General features: G+C 43.0%; 1 protein-coding gene across 1 annotated transcript in view; it reads right to left on the bottom strand.

Moving 5' to 3' along the window:
* brinp1 (bone morphogenetic protein/retinoic acid inducible neural-specific 1) overlaps positions 1-26,351 on the bottom strand; it is a 151,746-nt gene that overhangs the window by 101,108 nt on the left and 24,287 nt on the right. The window contains exon 2 of the mRNA XM_024380473.2: positions 16,577-16,844. Coding sequence (XP_024236241.1) covers positions 16,577-16,794 — 218 coding nt within the window. The 5' untranslated portion in view covers positions 16,795-16,844. The remainder of the gene's footprint in view (positions 1-16,576; positions 16,845-26,351) is intronic.

Below are 26,351 nucleotides of genomic sequence, written 5' to 3'. Positions count from 1 at the left end.
CTCCATAATTCTTACATGGAAGATGTTTGTAACCACCAAGACTCTTCCTAGAGCTGGCCGGCCAGTCAAACTGAACAACCTGGGGGAGAAAGGCCTTGGTCAGGGAGTTGACCAAGAACCTCATGGTCACTCTGACAGTGCTCTAAAGTTTCTGTGGAGATGGGAGAACCTTCCAGAAGGAAATCCATCTCTGCAGCACTCCACCAATCAGGTATTTTAAGTAGGGTGGCCAGACGGAAGCCACTCCTCAGTAATAGGCACATGACAGTTCACTATGAGTTTGCCAATAAGACTCTCAGGCCATGACAAACAAGATACTCTGGTCTGATGAAACCAAGATTGAATTATTTGGCTTGAATTCCAAGCTTCACATCTGGAGGAAACCTGGCACTATCCCTACATTGAAGCATGGTGGTGGCAGCATCATGCTGTGGGGATGTTTTTCAGCGGCAGGGACTGGGAGATTTGTCAGGATCGAGGGAAAGATTTACAAAGTACAGAAAGAACATTGTTGGAAACCTGGTCCAGAGTGCTCTGAACCTCAGAGCCTAAGATTCCATGTGGATGTGTACAATAGATGACATACTATATTTGTGACGATACAGAATATTCAGACAGGAGTTTTAAGCCTAGCGACTACTGATACATCTATTTATTTAAAAAACGTTTGCGTGCCTTTCAGATGGTGAATCGGCAAGACAAACGATTTAACCACTACAGGATTGGTGGGACCCCTCTGGACAGTTGAGCTAACGTAGGCTAATGCGATTAGCATGAGGTTGTAAGTAACAATAACATTTCCCAGGACATAGACATATCTGATATTGGCAGAAAGCTTAAAATTCTTGTTAATCTAACTGCACTGTCCTTATTGCAGTAGGTATTACAGTGAAATAATACCATGCTATTGTTTAAGGAGAGTGCACATCTATGAACTTAGTTATTAATAAACAAATTAGGCACATTTGGGCAGTCTTGATAAAATATTTTGAACAGAAATACAATGGTTCATCAGATCAGTCTAAAACTTTGTACATACACTGCTGCCATCCAATGGCCAACATCTACATTGTATCTGTGCTGGAATAATACATTATGGCCTTTCTCTTGCATTTCAAAGATGATGGTACAAACAAAATACAAAAAAACGCTTGTTTTTTTCTTTTACCAGATCTGATGTGTTATATTCTGCTACATTAATTTCACATTTACACAAACTTTAAAGTGTTACCTTTCAAATGGTATCAAGAATATGCATATCCTTGCTACAGGCAGTAAGATTTGGGTAAGTCATTTTAGGCGAAAATTGAAAAAAAGGGTCTGATCCTTAAGTGCCTATGAGTGGGATATGGTAGTAGGTGCCAGGTGCACCAGTTTGAGTGTGTAAAGAACTGAAAGGCTGCTGGGATTTTCACGCTCAACAGTTTCCCGTGTGTATCAAGATTGGTCCACCACCGAAAAAATATCCATCCAACTTGTGGGAAGCATTGGAGTCAGCATGGGCCAGCATACCTGTGGAACACGCTTTCGACACCTTGAAGGGTCCATGGGGGGGTGCAGTATATCTTCGGAAGCAGCTAAATCTATTATACAGTATCTGACTGCAATTAGCTCTGTATTCATCAACTAGCTAACACGTTTGGAATCTAAATCTTTTAATGGTACACATAGCAATTCCATGGTGCAGAATCTATGGCACTCATCCTCTCCTAAAGTCTTCCTCCCTTGGGGGAGGAGGGGGGGGATGAGTCTCAGGGGACTGCGGCATCCAGCCAGACAACGTCACACACAGTGAATTAGTCAGTACTTGACCCCGACACTTCCTCTAGCTCCGTTCCTCCATGTAATTACCATCTCTCCCCGCCAGTAATTAACTAAATCTACAGCGGGGCTGATTATCGGAGGTTTGAGGAGGGAAGTGACAAGAAAACTCCCTCTCTAGATCAGCCTTGTTGATTCTCTAACTTACAGCTGAGCCTCTCTTACTTGACTGACTGGCTAACTCAGTTTTGTGGTGTGATTATAATTGGGGAGGCTGTTCCGAGGGGAAATGTTTGTTTTTTTATACCCGCACAATAAAAATGTCTCACAAAATTTGTGGCGATGGTGATCATGCAGTAGAACGATAGTAAACCTTGCCTTGGAAGAATAAATCTTTGAATCATGGAAATAAAAGGGTAAGTGACCACAGATGGGTGCTGGGATAGAGACTTCCTGTGAGTGCTGAAAGGAGAGCTGGAGAGGAGGGGGCATTGGAGGAGCTATGGTGTCGTAAGCGAGCACCTGATTATTTCCAACCTTGGCTCTGACCTTTCTGTCAGCTTGTCTCTCCATCTGTCTGCTGTACCCCCCCTCTCTGACACATATCCACTGGTTTCCTTTGCCTCTGTATCTCTCTCTCCATCCCTCATACACAAAAATCTGCCCTCTTCCTTGCACCCTAATGCACTCTCTCTATATATACAGTGCATTCAGAAAGTATTCAGACCACTTGACTTTTTCCACATTTTGTTACATTACAGCCTTATTCTAAAACGGATTACAATTTTTTTTAATGATCATTTATCGACATACAATACCCCATAATGATAAATCAAAAACAGGTTTTTAGAAATTTTTGCAAAATGTAAAAAATAAATAACTGAAATATCACATTTACATAAATATTCAGACTCTTTACTTGGTACTTTGTTGAAGCACCTTTGGCAGCGATTACAGCCTCGAGTCTTCTTGGGTATGACGCTACAAGCTTGGCACACATGTATTTGGGGAATTTCTCCCATTCTTCTCTGCAGATCCTCTCAAGCTCTACACGATTTGTATGGGGAGTGTTGCTGCATACTGTAACTATTTTCAGGTCACTCCAGAGATGTTCGATCGGGTTCAAGTCCGAACTTTCGTTGGGCCACTGAAGGAAATTCAGAGTCTTGTCCCAAAGCCACTCTTACATTGTCTTGGCTGTGTGCTTAGGGTTGTTGTCCTGTTGGAAGGTGAACCTTCACCCCAGTCTGAGGTCCAGAGCACTCTGGAGCAGGTTTTCATCAAGGATCTCTCTGTACTTTGCTTTGTTCATCTTTCCTTCGATCCTGACTAGTCTCCCAGTCCCTGCCCCTGAAAAACATCTCCACAGCATGATGCTGCCACCACCATGCTTCACCTAAGGGATGGTGACGCTTCAAGCCAAAGAGTTCAATCTTGGTTTCATCATGGTCTGAAAGTCTTTAGGTGCCTTTTGGTAAACTCCAAGCAGGCTGTAATGAGCCTTTTACTGGTGAGTGGCTTCGTCTAGACATTCTACCATAAAGGCCTGATTGGTGGAGTGCTGCAGAGATGATTGTCCTTCTGGAAGTTTCTCCCATCTCCAAAGAGGAACTCTGGAGCTCTGTCAGAGTGGCCATTGGGTTCTTCGTCACCTCCCTGACTAAGGTCCTTCTCCCCTGATTGTTCAGTTTGGCTGGGAGGCCAGCTGTAGGAAGAGTCTTGGTGGTTCCAAATTTCTTCCATTTAAGAATGAGGGGACCTTCAATGCTGCAGAAATGTTTTGGTACCCTTCCCCAGATCTGTGCCTCGACACAATCCTGTCTCGTAGCTCTACGGGCAATTCCTTCGACCTCATGGCTTGTTTTTTTGCTCTGACATGCACTGTCAATTGTGGGACCTTATATAGACAGGTGTGTGACTTTCAAAATCATGTCCAATCAACAGGTGGACTCCAATCAAGTTGCAGAAACATCTCAAGGATGTTCAATGGAAACAGGATGCACCTGAGCTCAATTTCGAGTCTCATAGCAAAGGGTCTGAATATCAAATCAAATTTGATTTGTCACATGCGCCGACTACAACAGGTGTAGTTCTTACAGTGAAATGCTTACTTACAAGCCATTAACTAACAATGCAGTTGAAAAAGTAACAAATTATTAAAGAGTAGCAGTAACATACTTATGTAAATAAGGTTTTGCTCTTTTATTTTTTTTTCTAAAAACTTGTTTTCGCATTGTCATTATGGGTTATTATGTGTAGATTTATGAGGATTATTTTTTAATTAATCAATTTTAGAATAAAGCTTAAACATAACAAAATGTGGAAAAAGTCAAGGGGTCTGAATACTTTCCGAATGCATCTCTCTCTCTCTCTCTCTCTCTCTCTCTCTCTCTCTTTCTGTCTCTCACTTTCTCTCTCTCTCTCTCTCTCTTTCTGTCTCTCTCTGTCTCTCTCTGTCTCCGTCTCTCTCGTGTGTAATATGGCTACCCCCTCAATTAAACATTCCCCTCGCCTAACCGCAGATCTGCAGACTGCATCTAAATGATTCACCCCTGCTCTATCTAATTACTGACAGATAATCCAGACTCATTCAACTCAGCCTGAATGGGAAAAAAGATTTGTCTCCTCCCGGTGCTTAAAACAAAGGGCCACAACAACACCCTCCAGACAGACGATTCACAATTAAACCCATGAAGGAGTTTGGCTCCTTTCAATGCTGCTCAGTTGGTCCTTATCAGATCAATAGGCAGACGTTATTTGTAGCATATTGTATCACAGCAGTGCAAAATGCTGTATGTCTTACCAATGAAAGGCCAATGTAAAGCATCAAAGGGATGGAGACACAAGGTGAAAAACAAAGAAAATGAATTGAATAAAAGGTGTAGATTGAGTTAAAACTAGGGTTATACGTGTTTGATAAACAGTTTAAAGCTAGGTTAACAAGGACATACTATTTGCACATGCAAATGGAAAGCTGGTGATCAGTGGTGAATGTATAATAATATTTTAAGGCTGATCATGTGATCTCTGATGAGAGTCTGTCTAATTCAACTGATGAGGAAATGTTCAATTATAGAAGTGCATAATCTCCATGCATTACACAAATCACAGTATAATTGCCTGGAAAATGATTGAGCATGTCCTGTCTCTCAAACCTACCCACCAAACATGGTTGACGTGCTGTGCTTTGGATGAGTGTGAGGCTATAGGCAGATGTGTGCTTCCATAATGCTAATGTAAAGATAGAATATTCAAATTTGATACTACCTTCTGACTATTGACAGGTTTATAGCAGTATAACACAAACTAAGTGAATGGCAAGTCTGTGACATGTCAACATATTGATATTTGTGGAGCAATGTTGAGGAGAGCTTACAAGTAAGCATCACACTGTATATTTTACACCTGATGGTGTAAAAGATTAAGATCTAAACATAGATTAAGATCTAAACATAGATTAAGATCGAAACATTTGCTGATGTCATCAGAACTGTTCATAACATGTTTTCATATTAAAACTGTAAGAGGATACAGATTCTAATGTTGTTGGCTAAACACAAAAAGATGCCTAGTCAAAACACATTAAAAGATTACATCAAATGGAATAAAGTGGATTAAGCAGAGTTAGTGAAATGGAGGGGGAAACCCAAACATGAGTTAACTATGTTAATTCACAACATATGCTGACTACATACGCTATGTGTGTGTGTGTGTGTAGGTGCGTGTGTGAGAGGGAGAGATCGTGACAGTTTTGCAATATCCTTGAAAAAATTACATTTGTGCTGAAAATTGCTGAATTTGGTGTTCCTGAGGCCCTCTGAGAAAATGGCATTTGTTGAAAAATAGGTCCAAGTCTGTAATTTGTCAAATACAGCCTCACAACTCTTGACCTTGTGTCACGTCCGTTGAAATAAGCGGACCAAGGTGCAGCGTGGTAGGGGTACATTTTTATTTAATTGAAATGACACAAAAAAAATACAAAAACCAACATAACGCTACATGCAGTGCAGAAAGCAACTACACACAAACAAGATCCCACAATCTAAGGTGGGAAAATGGGCTGCCTAAGTATGATCCCCAATCAGAGACAACGATAAACAGCTGCCTCTGATTGGGAACCATACTAGGTCAACAAAGAAATATAAACATAGATTTGCCCACCCAAGTCACACCCTGACCTAACCAAATAGAGAATTAAAAAGTCTCTCTTAGGTCAGGGCGTGACACTTTGATGGCAGTTTAGGTGACGCCATCAGTACTGTACAAAGCAAGGAAATCATCTGTGCCGAAAAACAATCTGTGCAAGGTGCATTTTATCTGTAATTACATTGGATAATGAGAAGTGGTCAGGTGGGAGCCACATTGTTGTGCACCCTAAATCAAATACAGTTTTATTTGTCACATTTGTCACATGCTTCTCAAATAACAGGTGTAAACTACCAGTAACATGCTTATTTAAGGTCCTTCCCAACAATGAAAAGAGAAAAAAAAGAAATGGAAGAGGTGTAAAGAAAAAGCCACATCTCAGACTGGCTAATAAATAGAAAAGATTAAGATGGGCAAAAGAACACAGACACTGGACAGAGGAACTCTGCCTAGAAGGCCAGCATCCATCCCAGAGTCGCCTCTCCACTGTTGACGTTGAGACTTGTGTTTTGCGTGTACTGTTTAATGAAGCTGCCAGTTGAGGACTTGTGAGGCGTCTGTTTCTCAAACTAGGCACTCCAATGTACTTGTCCTCTTGCTCAGTTGTGCACCGGGGCCTCCCACTCCTCTTTCTATTCTGGTCACTTTAACGATACCTACATGTACATACTACCTCAATTAGCCCGACTAACCGGTCGGTGCCTGTATACAGCCTCGCTACTGTTATTTTGCACTGTCTTTTTTTGTACTGTTATTTTTCACTGTATTTTTACTGTTGTTTTTTTTCAATTTCTTTACTTATCTATTGTTCACTTAATACCTATTTTTTACATAAAAATTGCACTGTTGGTTAGGGCCTGTAAGTAAGCATTTCACTGTAAGGTGGTTACACCTGTTGTATTCGGCGCACGTGACAAAAAACAATGATTTGATTTGGTTACAGCCAGTTTGCACTGTTCTGTGAAGCTAGTAGTAGTACATAGTGTTGTACGAGATCTTCAGTTTCTTGGCAATTTCTCGCATGGAATAGCCTTAATTTCACAGAACAAGAATAGACTGACAAGTTTCAGAAGAAAGTTCTTTGTTTCTGGACATTTTGAGCCTGTAATCGAACCCACAAATGCTGATGCTCCAGATACTCTACTGGTCTAAAGAAAGACAGTTTTATTGCATCATTTTCAGCTGTGCTAATATAATTGCAAAAGGGTTTTCTAATGATCAATTAGCCTTTAAAAATAATGTACTTGGAGTAGCTAACAGAACATTCCATTGGAACACAGGAGAAATGGTGGCTGATAATGGTCCTCTGTAAGCCTATGTAGATATTCCATTTAAAAAATCTGCAGGTTCCAGCTACAACAGTAAATTACAACATTAACAATGTCTACACTGTATTTCTGATCAATTTGATGTTATTTTATGGACAAAAAATGTGCTTTTCTTTAAAACTTCTTGTGACTCTCAAACCCGGATCCGGGAGCGTAATCATCGCCTGACACAAATTAGCATAACGCAACGGACATAAATCTTCCTAGAAGATATTCCTATTCATGAAAATCACAAGTGAAATATATTGGAACACAGCTTAGCCTTTTGTTAATCACCCTGTCATCTCAGATTTTCAAAATATGCTTTACAGCCAACGCTAGACAAGCATTTGTGTAAGTTTATCATAGCCTAGCATCGCATTATGCCTTGCTAGCAGCAGGCAACCTTGTCACGGAAATCAGAAAAGCAATCAAATTAAATTGTTTACCTTTAATGAACTTCGGATGTTTTCACTCACGAGACTCCCAGGTAGACAGGCAAAGTTCATTTTTTCCCAAAAGATTCTTTTTGTAGGCGAAATAGCTCTGTTTGTTCTTCATGTTTGGCTGAGGAATCGCCCGGAAATTGCGGACACCACAACGCCGAAAAATATTCCAAATTAGCTCCATAATATCGACAGCAACATGGCAAACGTTGTTTATAATCAATCCTCAAGGTGTTTTTCTAATATCTATTCGATAATATATCCGTCGGGACAATTCGTTTTTCAGGAGGACCGATTGGAGTAATGGCTACCTCTGTATTTTACGCGAGAATCTCTCTCGGAGCCACCATGTGACCACTTACGCAATGTGGCCGTTTACAGCTATTCTTCAACAGAAATGCGTAAAACCACGTCATAATGCTGTAGACACCTTGGGGAATACGTAGAAAGCGTAAGCTCATTGATGGTACATTCACAGCTGAATAGGGAGTCATAGAAACGCAACGCTTTCAAAACCTGGGGCACTTCCGGATTGGATTTTTCTCAGGCTTTCGCCTGCAACATCACTTCTGTTATACTCACAGACAATATCTTTACAGTTTTGGAAACGTTAGAGTGTTTTCTATCCAAAGCTGTCAATTATATGCATATTCTAGCATCTTTTCCTGACAAAATATCCCATTTAAAACGGGAACGTTTTTTTTTTACAAAAATGAAAATACTGCCCCCTAGCACAAAAAAAGCATAAAAAACAAGGACATTTCTAAGTGACCCCAAACTTTTGAACAGTAGTATACGGTATGTGTAGGTAGGGATAAAGTGACAAAGCAGCAGGATAGATAATAAACAGTAACAGCAGTGTATGTGATGAGTCAAAAAATTTAGTGCAAAAAGAGATCAGTGCAGATAGCCCGGGTAGCTATTTGGTTAACTATTTAACTAAATATTTAGCCGTCTTATGGCTTGGTGGTAGAAGCTGTTCAGTGTCCAGTTGGTTCCAGACTTGGTGCATCGGTAGCGATTCCTTTGCAGTAGCAGAGAGAACAGTTGATGACTAGGCTGGCAGGAGTCTTTGACAATCTTTAGGGCCTTTCTCTGACACCGCCTGATGTACTGGGGCGTTCTGTAACACCTTGCGTTCGGATGCCAAGCAGTTGCTAGAATGTTTTGAGGATCTGAGGGCCCATGCCAAATCTTTTCAACCCCCTGAGGAGGAAGAGGCATTGTCATTCCTTCTTCATGACTGTTTAGGTGTGTGTGGACCACGATAATTCCTGAGGGATGTGGACACCGAGGAACTTGAAGCTCGGCCGGCCATTTCCTGTAGTTCAGGATCAGCTCCTTTGCTGACGTTTATTGGAGAGGTTTGTTTCCTGGCACCACACTGCCAGGTCACTGACAACCTCCCTATAGGCTGTCTCATCATCCTCGGTGATCAGGCAGACCACCGTTGTGTCATCAGCAAACTTAATGAGGGTGTTGGAGTGGTGTGCGGCCACGCAGTCGAGGGTGAACAGGGAGTAGAGGAGGGGACTAAGCACGTACCCCTGAGGGACCCCCATGTTGAGGGTCAGCCTGGTGGATGTGTTGTTGCCTACCCTCACCACCTGGGGTCAGCCTGTCACGAAGTCCAGGATCCAGCTGCAGAGGGAGGTGTTCAGTACCAGGGTCCTTAGCTTAGTGATGAGCTTGCAGGGCACTATGGTGTTGAATGCTGAGCTTTAGTCAATGAACAGCATTCTCATGTAGATGTTCCTCTTGTCCAGGTGGGAGAAGGCAGTGTGGCGTGCAATAGAGATTGCGTTTTCTGTGGATCTATTGGGGAGGTATGCGAATTGGAGTGGGTCCAGAGTGTCTGGGACGATGGTGTTGATATGAGCCATGATCAGCATTTGAAAGTATTTCATGGTTATGGGGCAATCGTCATTTAGACAGGTTACCTTGGCGTTCTTAGGCACAGGGATTATGGTGGTCTGCTTGAAACATGTAAGTATTACAGACGGGGTCAGGGAGAGGTTGAAGATATCACTGAAGACACTTGCCAGCTGGTCAGCACATGCTCTGAGTACGCGTCATTGGTAATCCGTCTGGCCCCGCTGCCTTGTGAATATCAACCTGTTTAACTTCTTCGATAAAGGGGGCCCTCTTTTAATTTTTGGATAAAAAAACGTTCCCGTTTTAAACAAGATATTTTGTCACAAAAAGATGCTCGACTATGCATATAATTGACTTCTTTGGAAAGAAAACACTCTGACGTTTCCAAAACTGCAAAGAAATTATCTGTGAGTGCCACAGAACTGATGCTACAGGCGAAACCAAGATGAAATTTCAAACAGGAAATGCCCCAGATTTTGAAGGCGCTGTGTTCCAATGTCTCCTTATATGGCTGTGAATGTGCCAGGAATGAGCTTACACTTTCTGTCGTTTCCCCAAGGTGTCTGCAGCATTGTGACGTATTTGTAGCATATCATTGGAAGATTGACCATAAGAGACTACATTTACCAGGTGCTCGCTTGGTGTCCTCCGTCGAAATTATTGCGTAATCTCCAGCTGCGTGTATTTTTCCATTTGGTTCAGAGGAGAAACCAAACTGCCACGAATGATTTATCATCGAATAGATATGTGAAAAACACCTTGAGGATTGATTCTAAACAACGTTTGCCATGTTTCTGTCGATATTATGGAGTTAATTTGGAAAAAAGTTTGGCGTTGTAATGACTGAATTTTCTGGGGTTTTTCTTAGCCAAACGTGATGAACAAAACGGAGCGATTTCTCCTACACAAATAATCTTTTTGGAAAAACAGAACATTTGCTATCTAACTGAGAGTCTTCTCATTGAAAACATCCGAAGTTCTTCAAAGGTAAATGATTTTATTTGAATGCTTTTCTTGTCTTTGTGAAAATGTTGCCTGCTGAATGCTAGGCTTAATGCTATGCTAGCTATCAATACTCTTACACAAATGCTTGTGTAGCTATGGTTGAAAAGCATATTTTGAAAATCTGAGATGACAGTGTTGTTAACAAAAGGCTAAGCTTGTGAGTGAATATATTTCTTTCATTTCATTTGCGATTTTCATGAATAGTTAACGTTGCATTATGGTAATGAGCTTGAGGCTATGATTACGCTCCCGGATACGGGATTGCTCGACGCAAGAAGTTAAAGGTCTTACTCACATCGGCTACAGTGGTGCTCTCATGCATGGTTCAGTGTTGTTTGCCTAGAAGGAAGCATAGAATGAATTTAGCTTGTCTGGAAGGCTTGATTTACTGGGTAGCTCGAGGTTGGGTTTCTCTTTGTAATCCCTGATAGTTTGCAATCCCTACCACATCCAATGAATCAGAGCCAGTGTAGTAGGATTTGATCTTCGTCCTGTATTGACGTTTTGACTGTTTGATGGCTCGTCAGAGGTAGTAGCAGGATTTCTTATAAGCATCCAGATTAGTGTCCTGCTCCTTGAAAGCAGCAGCTCTAGCCTATACCTACATGCAACAAAAAAAAATAGGTAAGATGGATTTCAGGAGCGCCACCTCTGGACATGCATTTTCTTGTTTGCTTATGGCCCTATACAGCTCATTGAGTGCGGTCTTAGTGTCGGCATCAGTTTGTGGTGGTAAATAGACAGCTACAATAAATAGATGAAAACTCTCTTGGTAAATAGCATGGTCTTCAGCTTATCATGAATCAAATCAAATCAAATTTTATTTGTCACATACACATGGTTAGCAGATGTTAACGCGAGTGTAGCGAAATGCTTGTGCTTCTAGTGCTTCTAGTTCCGACAATGCAGTAATAACCAACGAGTAATCTAGCTAATCTAGCTAACAATTCCAAAACTACTACCTTATACACACAAGTGTAAAGGGATAAAGAATAAAGAATATGTACATAAAGATATATGAATGAGTGATGGTACAGAGCGGCCTAGGCGAGGTATTCTAACTCAGGCAAACACAACCTCAAGACTTCCTTATCATTAGAGAGTTCACATCAGCTGTTGTTAACAAAGAGACACACACCTCCCCCTTAACCTTACCCGAAGCTGCTGTTCGGTCTTGATGATGCATAGAAAAAACAGCTGGAAGTACATTATCCATATATTCCAAATGCCTCTATCACAAATTTCAAGTTCATATATTTTTTTTTTCAAAAGCGTTTGTCCACTTGTTCTCATTTAGTATTTTTTGTCTTGTCTCCTTTGCTTCTTCTGTACTGTGTCAGAAATCTGTACATAATAAGAAGATGCTCATGTCTCCGCCCTAACCACGGGTGCCTTTGTCCCAAAGGTGGAAAGGCAGGCGACAAACTGAGAATTCAGCATGTTGTTGCCACTTGTACAATGTTCTGTTGAAAAGCAGTAAACATCTCTCTCTCTCACAAATACCACAAATCACAAGTTAGCATTTTATCAATGGGAAAATTGCGAAACAAAATATTCAAAATAGGACCAATTCTAACAGAGCTGCTGGAGTGGACATCTGAGTAATGCCTCTGGGTATTTTCTCTGTAGATCATTGTGGAGGCAATTAACGATTCAAACTCTGGATAGATTTTCAGTTGGTAATGAATCTCGGTCCAATGACAGTGTGAGGCAAGCCTCCTCTTCGCACACCGCAAACCCCACATCCAAGATCAATGAGCACCATCATGCCATTTTCATAAACATTATCCTTCTTAATAACAACCTCCATCTCTCTTCTTTGATTACAGTACAATGATGATTCCCAACCTTTTAAAATGCATTAACAGACAGAGATTTGCATTTATATTGGATTTCTCTGGTAGACAAGGACTTGAGATAGAGCCTGCGAACAATGACCACAGCAACATCTAAAAACTATTGATGGGGAAAAAATCGATACAGTTACATATGAGGATATTATTTTTGATATTATATTATATTGTACAATTTTGACAATATCGCAATATTATTTGCACTAGTTAGCTGTACCTGCACCAAAACGCCATAATTTTTCCTCATAGCTTGATGTTCATCTTATTTTTATTTTTAAATAGGGAGCCAATTTCTTTTCAGCACTTTTATTTCCCTGACTGATTTTCTTATGGCTCTCTCTTGTCTCTCTGCAGCAGACATATAGTGAGCAATATGTTTGGAACATCGAATCGCAATGCATATAGAATAGGGAGAATCGTGGCCTCCCGAGTGGTGCAGCGTTCTAAGGCACTGTATCGCAGTGCCAGCTGCCTCACTACAGATCTTGGTTCCAACCCAGGCTGTGTCGCAGCCGGACACAACCGGGAGACCCATGAGGGTGCGCACAATTGGCCCAGTGTCGTCCAGATTAGGGGAGGGTTTGGCCGGTCGGGTTGTCCTTGTCCCATCGCGCTCTAGCGACTCTTTTGGCAGGCTGGGCGCAATGCACGCTGACCGGTCGCAAGGTGTACATTGTGTCAAGAAGCAGTGCGGCTTGGCGGGATCGTGTTTCGGAAAAGGATGCACGGCTCTCGATTTTCGCCTCTCCCAAGTCCATGCGCGAGTTGCAGCGATGGGACTATACCTACCAATTGGATATCAAGAAATTGGGGAGAAAAAGGGGTAACCAGACAATATCGTAACGTGAGGTCCCTGGCAATTCCCAGCCCTCCTAAAAACACAGTTGAGTACATACGCCACAGAGAGAGGAAGTCAGGGCCAAGTGAAAGCAGCCCATTCTACAACTCAAGCATGGATTGATACCCAGTCAACACCGATTCAATCTACAAAACTGCAACACGCTGCAACAGAGAAAGTGTCTATCTGGCGTATGATGTACTCGGTACAGGAGGTGGCGTACATGCTCATGTAAAGAGAAAAAGAGCCCTTTGATTTAGAGATTGCAATCGATAGCACTACCGCATCGCAGCCGATTACTGAACCAATGGATTCCAATTATTCTTAGGGAAGGAAGAAACACACCTCTGGGGGTGGGGTAATTGTAGCCCTGCAGTGTAGTGTGTTTTTGCTCCAAGTGATGGTGACCTTTCCAGCGTGCCAAACGATCACAAGCGATCCTAAATCTATGTGTTTGGCCTGCAGAATGAGGCACAGTGCTCACATTAATAAAGACTAGGGAGATTTGTTTGTTTCTGATCAGATTGACATTGTCCTGCGAACTGCCTTTGGGTAATCTTTCTTGATAATGGATACTTTATCTCCCTGCAAATTTGATTCAACTACTTTCTAACTAGTAAATTGCAAAGACAGTGGAAGCCTTGGGGAAATTTACAAAGCTATTCACTCCTCATTGCCAGTTAGCGTCTGCTGCAGGTTCCGTATTTATTTCTTGACTCACTTGCTTCATATGGGAGCCAAGAAGTGGTGGAAAAGGTGGCATATTGTAACTGCTAGCACTGTGTTTGTAGCTAAGATGTTTGGGAACCTTAGGGTGACCGAGTAGGAGAACGAAGAGCGCTTTGGCATTTTGACCTTTTATCATGAATTATTCCAATCCAACTGTGATAATCCATGTTCTTGGGAGCATGTATGCCAATTCCACAGTTGGATACTTTTCATAGATAATTGGATAGTTTTCACAACACGTCTTACATTTTTGCAAAAGCTAATTTCATATTACCGCCACTGGATTGGATGATGTGCAAACAGGGTGAATAATAATATTAGGGTTCGGTTTTGTATTGGCACTAGACTGGCAGTATATATTTATGTACTATATTACCCGGTGCATGTACATAAAAGGCCCAGCCAAGTAATTACCACAGTCATTCACGTATTCCAAATTTTGTATTCTACATTTGCATATTCTAGGAAAACACATTGAGTTTGATGGAGGATCTGGAGGGCATGGCTGCCCTTTGTCAAAAGCAGCCCACTCTTCATCAAAATGAAGGATATGTATATCACTCTTCCAACAAACGGAGACTAAAGTGAAAGTTTTTCACCACATCCTTGCATCCAGTTGATAGATGACTCAGACTGGTTTGTCTGACAGTGGCCCAGATGTCTGACAGATGTGATTGCAGATTTCCACAGTACATTTTTAATGAGAAGTGCACTAGATTCCGCTCCGTATTGATGCAAGATGCAATTGTCTTGTCACAAGTAAAGCGATACCTTGCATTGACAACTGAATTTGATGCCTCCTACTGTTTTATTAAAAGAATAGACGAAAGGACGTAGTCGAGGTAGTCGAGCTAGCCTGCTTGCGCAACATTTGTCTTGCAATGCCAAAGACTCCGTTCCCCAGGCGAACACATAATGCCTATGTCGCCTCCGCTGGCTCTTTTATGAATCGAACAAACATCATAAGCCACACACGTCAGCAGCACGGGGCCCATGGATGGCTGTTCATCTGAGATTCCTGCGTATGTGTGCTATCCAGGCTGTCAAGCTACATATTATGCAAATGATCTGTTTACAAGTGACAATATAAAGACAGCAAAGCCTGTGGGGACCAGAGGCTGCTGCGGCAATCTATGAAACAAGGAGAGTAGAGAAGGAAGAGAGAGACCCTATTTAACTGTATCGCTAAATGAATGTAACATGTTGATGACGAGTCTCTCTTTCTGTGTCTCGTCTTGGTCTCCTTATCTCTCGCACTCTTCCTCTCTCTCCCCTTTCTCTCTCTAGGATGCTGGACTGCAGAGCAGGAAAACCAAAGCACACTCGTCTGAAAGGGAAGGGAAGCTCCTAGGTATCTATTTTCCGTACCTTGTCAGGCAATTCTGAGGGTATTTACAATGCAAAGAGTGGGGGAAAAATAAAAGGATGCTATTTGGAATCCAACTCTGGCAGATCATGTATTGAACAACACGTAACGTAGCGGGGAGGAAAGAATACGACATGAAAGCTGATGCCTGTCAAGAGAATGGCAACCATGTCCCATTAGAAAAATGCTAGCTAGAATCCTTGACAACTATACCATGCTTCTGGAATAGAAGACAGTATTTGTTAATATCATGTTGCCAATTATTCTTTCCCTTAAGACAAAAATATAACCAAACATGGAGAACAGTAATTATAAAATGATTGGATCCTACACTGACCTCCCTGCCTCTAGCCAGGCTTAATATTTAACTTGTCATTTTTGGGTCGTTATTATCAAACAAACCCAGTAGCCCTGAATAGATCACTACCTCATATGACTACTAGAAATTTAATTTAATTAATTTAATCTGAGAACTTAAAAAGTGAACTAAAATATACAGCAAGTAATATCGATGCAGTACTTAGATGTTTTGTTTCATCCAGACTGCCAAGCCATGCAGCTTTTGTATCTTGTCTTAATATAGCCACTTTTTTATACACAGCCATTCAGTAGAGTCTGAGAGGCTAATCAGAGAGGATGGCTCTGGCTCCATCTCCCTCACATAACTATGTAATTGGGGAATGATTATCTGAGCCACAATGTGTTAGGCAAATAAGTGCAATGGCTGGTGATTGCATAACCTATTTATAACACACTTAAGCCCCTGCCTCTAAGCAGACACACAGCCTAACACACAGCACATCCACTCCATCCCCTTAACAAAGCTAGCCTGCTGATTGGGCCATAATACCATAACACAGACCACAGCCAAACAGTGAGATGAGTACTATTGGGGCCTTGTTTCTTGGTGGGACACACAATAGAACAGGATAAGAAAGCATTGTGTGTCTACCAATCTGTGAACGTTAGAAATAGATGACTAAAACTTCCTTGAAAAAAAAAACAGTTATCCCATCAATTTTATCTTAGGACACTCCTTCCCAACTATCCTGTGTGTGGTGGGGAAGTGCACTAACTCTGTAAAAAGGGTGCACTTTCACACAAACTTTTACACAGTACACTTTTGCATGGTCCCTTCCAATGAGACCAACAATCTGGACTCAAAATAGAAAAAACATTTAGTCAGAGAGTGTCTTTAAAACCTCTGCAACATCAGCACCACCAAAACGCACAAATGAAAGTGAACTCACCTATAAATTTTATATCTGGTTGTAAATCCTTGGCGGAATCTTTCCACAAAGGAGAGGTAACTCCGAGAGTGGTGGAAAGGTCCGCGGTCGGAGATGAGCCAATCAAACTGCTTGGTAACATGTTGCTCGGCGGCGGACGGGTCCTGGCGGGAAGACTGAACTGTTATATGGTCCCATATAAACAGGAAGCAGATGACCTCAATAAACCTCCAGTTCATGCTTTTCTTTCAGCCGCTCTCTGTTCATTCTCGCTCCATTCTGTGAAGACCTGTGGAAAGACAGATAGAGAGAAAGAGGGGGAAGAGAAAGAAGGGGAGATATTATTACATGATGAGTATAATTATTTTTAAATCCTGGGGTGTCAGCGAAGGTGAAACAGATTTAAAATAATTAGTCTAATCGGCGTTGACGGAAAACTAACAAGACATTGTCACTGAAAGGCTGTTTTCAATGTGATATGATTTGTGTATTAATTTCTGTTTTCCTTTTTTTCCAATCTCAGGCCCTTCGTATCCTCCTCCCCGAATTGTCAGGTCCCAGATTGCAGCTCTCCATACTAACGAGGAATGTTGCCCTTTCAGCAGATGAAAATGAATTACATCCCTGGATGTGTGGCCTTCTCTTTCTCCAAACTAATTGGTGCCAGACAAGGTTAAGAGGCTGCTTTATGATATGATGTAGCATGGAGCAGGTTTACATGGGGAAGCACTGTCTACCGTTCTCTTGGGTATAAATTACTAGGGGAAAACTTTGCCTATTGACGAGTGATTTCCTGGATCGTTTAAACACCTGAGCAGTGCTGTATTCAATATGGCGAGATTGGTGTGATATCCTTAAATGAGCATTCCCTTGGGATACATTCATTATCTGAAGATATATTGGTTAAGTTCATGTGGAAAATTATGGCCCAAAGTATATCGAAATGACTTTCTGTAGCTTTGACTGCTAACCTCTGTCCAATCAATACTGTAAAGCCACTGTATCAGAGGAATTAGACACATTGGCAATACATGGATGAGACCAGCCTGCAAGGTTCTCTGTAGGCAAACCTCATTAAAGCTAACAATGATTTATAATGATATGGATTGGCACTGCTCTCGAGGTCACATGACACTGGTTGTGAGAAGGTCTCAATAATCAAAATATCTCACTCAAAAAGTCTGTTTGACAGATCTCAGGTCAGAGTGGACAAGTCTGGGCTTGTTTTCAGCTCATACTCTGATGACCATACATAACTTGTTCTATCTACCCAGTCTTAGACAAATGGCACACAAATTAAGAGACAGGGCTTGAGTTGCAAATGGTAGGTATATTACTGGAAACTATCAACGTTTACCAGTAAACTACCAGAATGTTGGTAACTTTCAAGGAATATATGGAATTTTATCAGATGACATCTCGTGGCCTTTTTGTGTACTTCAGATTATCACAGCTGTATGTATTTATCTATGGCCCTCTGTGTGACCTTATCACGTAAAATATAAGAATATATTTAAAAACAATAAGACAATTTTAAAATAAAACATAGAATGGAAAAGCTGCAAAACATTATCCTAAATTTAAACCATCAACTTAGTGAATAGCATTGGCGAATGATATGAGAGTTTCAGCACAAAATATTCTATTTGTTACACACTTTTACTTATTTTACAATGTCAACATGTACACTGCTCAAAAAAATAAAGGGAACACTAAAATAACACATCCTAGATCTGAATGAATAAAATGTTCTTATGAAATACTTTTTTCTTTACATAGTTGAATGTGCTGACAACAAAATCACACAAAAATGATCAATGGAAATCAAATTTATCAACCCATGGAGGTCTGGATTTGGAGTCACACTCAAAATTAAAGTGGAAAACCACACTACAGGCTGATCCAACTTTGATGTAATGTCCTTAAAACAAGTCAAAATGAGGCTCAGTAGAGTGTGTGGCCTCCACGTGCCTGTATGACCTCCCTACAACGCCTGGGCATGCTCCTGATGAGGTGGTGGATGGTCTCCTGAGGGATCTCCTTCCAGACCTGGACTAAAGCATCCGCCAACTCCTGGACAGTCTGTGGTGCAATGTGGCATTGGTGGATGGAGCGAGACATGATGTCCCAGATGTGCTCAATTGGATTCAGGTCTGGGGAACGGGTGGGCCAGTCCATCAATGCCTTCCTCTTGCAGGAACTGCTGACACACTCCAGCCACATGAGGTCTAGCATTGTCTTGCATTAGGAGGAACCCAGGGCCAACCGCACCAGCATATGGTCTCACAAGGGGTCTGACTATCTCATCTCGGTACCTAATGGCAGTCAGGCTACCTCTGGCGAGCACATGGAAGGCTGTGCGGCCCCCCAAAGAAATGCCACCCCACACCATGACTGACCCACCGCCAAACCGGTCATGCTGGAGGATGTTGCAGGCAGCAGAACGTTCTCCACAGCGTCTCCAGACTCTGTCACGTCTGTCACATGTGCTCAGTGGGAACCTGCTTTCATCTGTGAAGAGCACAGGGCACCAGTGGTGAATTTGGTGAATTTGAACTTGGTGTTCTCTGACAAATGCCAAACGTCCTGCACGGTGTTGGGCTGTAAGCACAACCCCCACCTGTGGACGTTGGGCCCTCATACCACCCTCATGGAGTCTGTTTCTGACCGTTTGAGCAGACATATGCACATTTGTGGCCTGCTGGAGGACATTTTGCAGGGCTCTGGCAGTGCTCCTCCTGCTCTTCCTTGCACAAAGGCGGAGGTAGCGGTCCTGCTGCTGGGTTGTTGCCGCTGACGCAATACGAAACATCTCCCAGCCCAGTCACGGACCAGGATGTCTTGCTCCCAGGCAGACTAAATAACTTTTTGCCCGCTGAGGACAATACAGTGCCACTGACACGGCCTGCAACGGAATCATGCGGTCTCTCCTTCACTGCAGCCGAAGTGAGTAAGTCATTTAAACGTGTTAACCCTCGCAAGGCTGCAGGCCCAGACGGCATCCCCCCCTCAGAGCATGCGCAGACCAGCTGGCCGGTGTGTTTACGGACATATTCAACCAATCCCTATACCAGTCTGCTGTTCCCACATGCTTCAAGAGGGCCACCATTGTTCCTGTTCCCAAGAAAGCTAAGGTAACTGAGCTAAACGACTACCGCCCCGTAGCACTCACATCCGTCATCATGAAGTGCTTTGAGAGACTAGTCAGGACCATATCACCTCCACCCTACCTGACACCCTTGACCCACTCCAATTTGCTTACCGCCCAAATAGGTCCACAGACGATGCAATCTCAACCACACTGCACACTGCCCTAACCCATCTGGACAAGAGGAATACCTATGTGAGAATGCTGTTCATCGACTACAGCTCGGGAAGCTCGTCATCTCGAGACCCTGGGTCTCGACCCCGCCCTGTGCAACTGGGTACTGACTTCCTGACGGGCCGCCCCCAGGTGGTGAGGGTAGGCAACAACATCTCCTCCCCGCTGATCCTCAACACTGGGGCCCCACAAGGGTGTTGTTCTGAGCCCCCTCCTGTACTCCCTGTTCACCCACGACTGCGTGGCCATGCACGCTCCAACTCAATCATCAAGTTTGCGGACGACACAACAGTGGTAGGCTTGATTACCAACAACGACGAGACGGCCTACAGGGAGGAGGTGAGGGCCCTCGGAGTGTGGTGTCAGGAAAATAACCTCACACTCAACGTCAACAAAACTAAGGAGATGATTGTGGACTTCAGGAAACAGCAGAGGGAACACCCCCATCCACATCGATGGAACAGTAGTGGAGAGGGTAGCAAGTTTTAAGTTCCTCGGCATACACATCACAGACAAACTGAATTGGTTGAGGAAGGCGCAGCAGCGCCTCTTCAACCTCAGGAGGCTGAAGAAATTCGGCTTGTCACCAAAAGCACAAACTTCTACAGATGCACAATCGAGAGCATCCTGGCGGGCTGTATCACCGCCTGGTATGGCAACTGCACCGCCCTCAACCGTAAGGCTCTCCAGAGGGTAGTGAGGTCTGCACAACGCATCACCGGGGCAAACTACCTGCCCTCCAGGACACCTACACCACCCGATGCTACAGGAAGGCCATAAAGATCATCAAGGACATCAACCACCCGAGCCACTGCCTGTTCACCCCGCTGTCATCCAGAAGGCGAGGTCAGTACAGGTGCATCAAAGCTGGGACCGAGAGACTGAAAAACAGCTTCTATCTCAAGGCCATCAGACTGTTAAACAGCCACCACTAACATTGAGTGGCTACTGCCAACACACTGTCAATGACACTGACTCTACTCCAGCCACTTTAATCATGGGAATTGATGGGAAATTATGTAAATATATCACTAGCCACTTTAAACAATGCTACCTTATATAATGTTACTTACCCTACATTGTTCATCTCATATGCATACGTTGATACTGTACTCTATATCATCGACTGCATCCTTATGTAATACATGTATCACTAGCCACTTTAACTATGCCACTTGGTTTACATACTTATCTCATATGTATATACTGTACTCGATATCATCTACTGTATCTTGCCTATGCTGCTCTGTACCATCACTCATTCATATATCCTTATGTACATATTCTTTATCCCCTTACACTGTGTATAAGACAGTAGTTTTTTTTTGGAATTGTTAGTTAGATTACTTGCTCGTTATTACTGCATTGTCGGAACTAGAAGCACAAGCATTTCGCTACACTCGCATTAACATCTGCTAACCATGTGTATGTGACAAATAAAATTTGATTTGATTTGATTTGATTTGATTTGCCCTCCTACGGCCTCCTCCACGTCTCCTGATGTACTGGCCTGTCTCCTGGTAGCGCCTCCATGCTCTGGACACTACGCTGACAGACACAGCAAACCTTCTTGCCACAGCTCGCATTGATGTGCCATTCTGGATGAGTTGCACTACCTGAGCCACTTGTGTGGGTTGTAGACTCCGTCTCATGCTACCACTAGAGTGAAAGCACTGCCAGCATTCAAAAGTGACCAAAACATCAGCCAGGAAGCATAGGAACTGAGAAGTGGCAATTTGACCTAAACAAATAATATTTTTGGAAAAACTGAACATTTGCTATCTAACTGAGAGTCTCCTCATTGAAAACATCCGAAGTTCTTCAAAGGTAAATGATTTTATTTGAATGCTTTTCTTGTTTTTGTGAAAATGTTGCCCGCTGAATGCTAACGTTAAATGCTACGCTAGCTATCAATACTGTTACACAAATGCTTGTTTTGCTATGGTTGAAAAGCATATTTTGAAAATCTGAGATGACAGTGTTGTAAACAAAAGGCTAAGCTTGAGAGCTAGCATATTTATTTCATTTCATTTGCGATTTTCATGAATAGTTAACGTTGCGTTATGGTAATGAGCTTGAGGCTGTATTCACGATCCCGGATCCGGGATGGCTAGAATCAAGAGGTTAAAGTGGCTAGTGATGGCTCGAGATTTGAATCTGTATGTTGGCAGCAGCCACTCAATGTTAGTGATGGCTGCTTAACAGGCCTTGAGATAAAAGCTGTTTTTCAGTCTCTCGGTCCCAGCTTTGATGCACCTTTACTGACCTCGCCTTTTGGATGATAGCGTGGCGAACAGGCAGTGGCTTGGGTGGTTGTTGTACTTGATGATCATTTTGGCCTTCCTGTGACATCGGGTGGTGTAGGTGTCCTGGAGGGCAGGTAGTTTGCCCCCGGTGATGCGTCTTGCAGACCTCACTACCCTCTGGAGAACCTAACGGTTATGGGCGGAGGAGCAGTTGCCATACGAGGCAGTGATACAGCCCAAAAGGATGCTCTCGAATGTGCATCTGTAAAAGAGTGAATTTGGTGACAAGCCAATTTTCTTAAGCCTCCTGAGGTTGAAGAGGCGCTGTTACACCTTCTTCACCACGCTGGCTGTGTGGGTGGACCATTTCAGTTTGTCCGTAATGTGTATGCCGAGGAACTTTCCACCTTCTCCACTACTGTCCCATCGATGTGGATAAGGGGGTGCTTTATATGGGATGTGGATAGGGGGGTGCTCCCTCTGCTGTTTCCTGAAGTCCCCGATCATCTTCTTTGTTTTGTTGACGTTGAGTGGGAGGTTATTTTCCTGACACCACACTCCGAGGGCCCTCACCTCCTCCCTGTAGGCCGTCTCGTCGTTGTTGGTAATCAAGCCAACCATGGCAGGGTGAACAGGGAGTACAGGAGAGGACTGAGAACGCACCCTTGTGGGGCTCGGGGTGGAGATGTTGTTTCCTACTCTCACCACCTGGGGGAGGCCTGTCAAAAAGTCCAGGACCCAGTTGCACAGGACAGGGTGAGACCCAGGGTCTCAAGCTTAATGACGAGTTTTTAGGGGATGCTATGGTGTTAAATGCTGAGCTGTAATCGATGAACAGCATTCTTACATAGGTATTCCTCTTGTCCAGATGGGTTAGAGCAGTGTGCAGTCTGATTGCGATTCCGTTGTCTGTGGACCTATTGGGGCGGTAAGCAAATTGGAGTGGGACTAGGGTGTCAGGGAGGGTGGAGATGATGTGATCATTGACTAGTCTCTCAAAGCACTTCATGATGACAGAAGTGAGTGCTACTTCTAGTTTAGCTCAGTTACATTTGCTTTCTTGGGAACAGGAACAATGGTGGCCCTCTTGAAGCATGTGGGAACAGCAGACTGGGATAGGGATTGATTGAATAAGTCTGTAAACACACCAGCCAGCTGGTCTGCGCATGCTCTGGGGAAAACTTAAATGTTTTACTCACATTGGCTGCGGTGAACGATAGGTTTAGGTAGTGGGCTGTGTCAGTGGCACTGTATTGTCCTCAGAGCGAGCAAAGAAGTTGTTTAGTTTGTCTGGGAGCATGGCATCGGTGGTGGCTTTCGTAAGTTTTGGTAGTGAGCTGTGTCAGTGGCACTGTATGTGGCACTGTTTTGGTAGTGGGCTGTGTCAGTGGCACTGTATGTGGCACTGTATTGTCCTCAGAGCGAGCAAAGAAGTTGTTTAGTTTGTCTGGGAGCATGGCATCGGTGGTGCTGGCTTTCTTTTTGTGATTGACTGTAGACCCTGCCACTTACGTCTCGTGTCTGAGCCATTGAATTGCGACTTTACTTTGTCTCTATACTGATGCTTCGCTTCTTTGATTGCCTTGTGGAGGAAATAACTACACTGTTTGTATTCGGTCATGTTTCCGGTTGCCTTGCCATGATTAAAAGCAGTGGTTCGCGCTTTCAGTTTTGTGCGATTGCTGCCATCAATCCACGGTTTCTGGTTGGGGAAGGTTTTAATAGTCACCGTGGGTACAACATTACCGATGCACGTGCTACTAACCTTGCTCACGAATCAGTGTATACATCAATGTTGTTGTCTGAGGCTATCCGGAACAAATACCAGTCCATGTGATCGAAGCAATCTTGAAGAGTGTAATCAGATTGGTCGGACCAGCATTGAACAGATCTGAGCACGGGCGCTTCCTGTTTTAATATCTGTCTATAGGCTGGGAGCAACAAAATGGAGTCGTGGTCAGATTTGCCAAAAGGAGGGCGAGGGAGGCCTTTGTATGCATCGCGGAAGTTAGAGTAGCAATGATCCAGAATTTTGCCAGCCCGGGTCGCGCATTCGATATGCTGATAAAATGTAGGGAGCCTTGTTTTCAGATAAGCCTTGTTAATATCCCCTGCTACAATAAATGCAGCCTCAGAATATGTGGTTTCCAGTTTACATAGAGTCCAAGAAAGTTATTTCAGGGCCGTTGAGGTGTCTGCTTGGGAGGGGATATACACGGCTGTAATTATAATCAAAGTGAATTCTCTTGTTAGATAATGCGGTCGGCATTTGATTGTAAGGAATTCTGGGTCAGGTGAACAAAAGGACTTTAGTTCCTGTATGTTGTTATGATCATACCACGACTCGTTAATCATAAGGCATACACCTCCACCCTTCTTTTTACCAGAGAGATGTTTGTTTCTGTCGGCGCGATGCGTGAAGAAACCGGGTGGCTGTACTGACTCTGATAACGTATCCCGAGTGAGCCATGTTTCCGTGAAACAGAGGATGTTACAATCTCTAATGTCTCTCTGGAAGGCAACCCTTGTTCAAATTTTGTCTACCTTGTTGTCAAGAGCCTGGACATTGGCGAGTAGTATACTCGGGAGTGGTGCGCAATGTGCCTATCTACGGAGCCTGACCAGAAGACCGCTCCGTCTGCCCCTTCTGTGGCGCCGTTGTTTTGGGTCGCCTACTGGGATCCGATCCATTGTCCTGGGTGGTAGTCCAAACAGAGGATCCGCTTCGGGAAAGTCGTATTCCTGGTCATAATGTTGGTAAGTTGACGTTGCTCTTATATCCAATAGTTTTTCCAGGCTGTATGTAAATAGACTTAAGATTTCCTGGGGTAACAATGTAAGAAATAACACGTAAAAAAACAAAATACTGCATAGTTTCCTAGGAACGTGAAGCGAGGCGACCATCTCCGTCGGCGCCATCTGTTGTACAACTGACTTGGTATCCCGTTTCCCTTTCCCTTTCATGATTCCTATAATGAAAGTGTCTGCCCTTCCCCTGTGCCTGTGCCTTCGCTATGGCATGCTGCTGTGATGGGCGAGCCACTCTCTCTGCCCCGACTCGCTCAAGAGCAAAATGCTTTCTGATCATACATTTCAAAATGCAACTGCGGGAAAAACACAGCTTTGGAACCATTGTCCCTGTCGAAGAAAGTGGGGGTCTCAGCTTTCTGTAGGTGTATTTTAATTTCTCCTCTCAATATTCAGCTCAATAGCAACTATTTTACAACCAAGATACTATATGATATGGCTTTGACATATGGCGGTGTGATGTGGGCTGGTGTAGATAAAATGCCAAGGCCGAATATCTGTCCCAGACTGCCCCTGCCGATAATAATTCCAGACAGAATTTAAACCATTTCTGACAGAGTATTATTAAAATGATACATTTAGTTATTGTACAATGTCACCACACATTATTATCCCACTTGCCAGTGGAGTCATGTCTTTAGTTGCTGATAAGAAAACCATTTTCATCTATAATTGCATTTAAGAATTTAGGCCCCTGGCTGTAGAGCACCAACAGTATGCTATCAAATTAGTGCTACTGTATGCAGAAATTCTTCCCCTTTCACACTTTATTAGGCAATAACAAGTCGTAAAAGAGCAGACAACATTTAATGGGTCTAATATTTTACTGTGAAATGGGGGGAAGAATTGTTTGCTTACAAAAGTTACTGTATAGTAATGTCAGCTATATGTACAGTATGTACTGGCAGATGTGTATTTGGTTTTCCTTTTACAGTATACCATCAAATCAATGATTATATCTGCCAATGCATTCACCTGTGATGATTCTGTAGGATTTGTGGATCAGTTTAGTCTCTGACATCCAAATTCCAGTTTTGTCTATCTGCATCCATATAAGCTAGGCTATATACCCATGACTACCAGACTACCCATGCTCATCCGGTTTACTGTATGCTATGTTCCCCATTGTGATGTTGCATACAATAGCATTCAAAATCAAAATAAATCAACAACAACACTGACTACAGCCACTGAGTGTTTTCTGCTATGGTTGCAGAACTGATACTGGAACAAACGGGAGGCGCTGACTTAGGTTGTTTTGCCACTAACCTGAAATGCTATGGCAATGACAAATCCAAGGCAGGTAATTTAATGAGGCCTGCTTTAAGCTAATTAGTTTAGACTAATTTGAGTGTTGGCTGTCAGAACGTAACAATACATCATATAATTGAGAGGGGAGATAGGGAGGAGGGGATTCATA

The sequence above is a fragment of the Oncorhynchus tshawytscha genome, linkage group LG20, assembly GCF_018296145.1.
Source record: "Oncorhynchus tshawytscha isolate Ot180627B linkage group LG20, Otsh_v2.0, whole genome shotgun sequence".
Classification (NCBI taxonomy): Eukaryota; Metazoa; Chordata; class Actinopteri; order Salmoniformes; family Salmonidae; genus Oncorhynchus; species Oncorhynchus tshawytscha.
The sequence above is the reverse complement of the archived record's forward strand: the minus strand, read 5'-3'. Positions and strand labels throughout refer to the sequence as shown.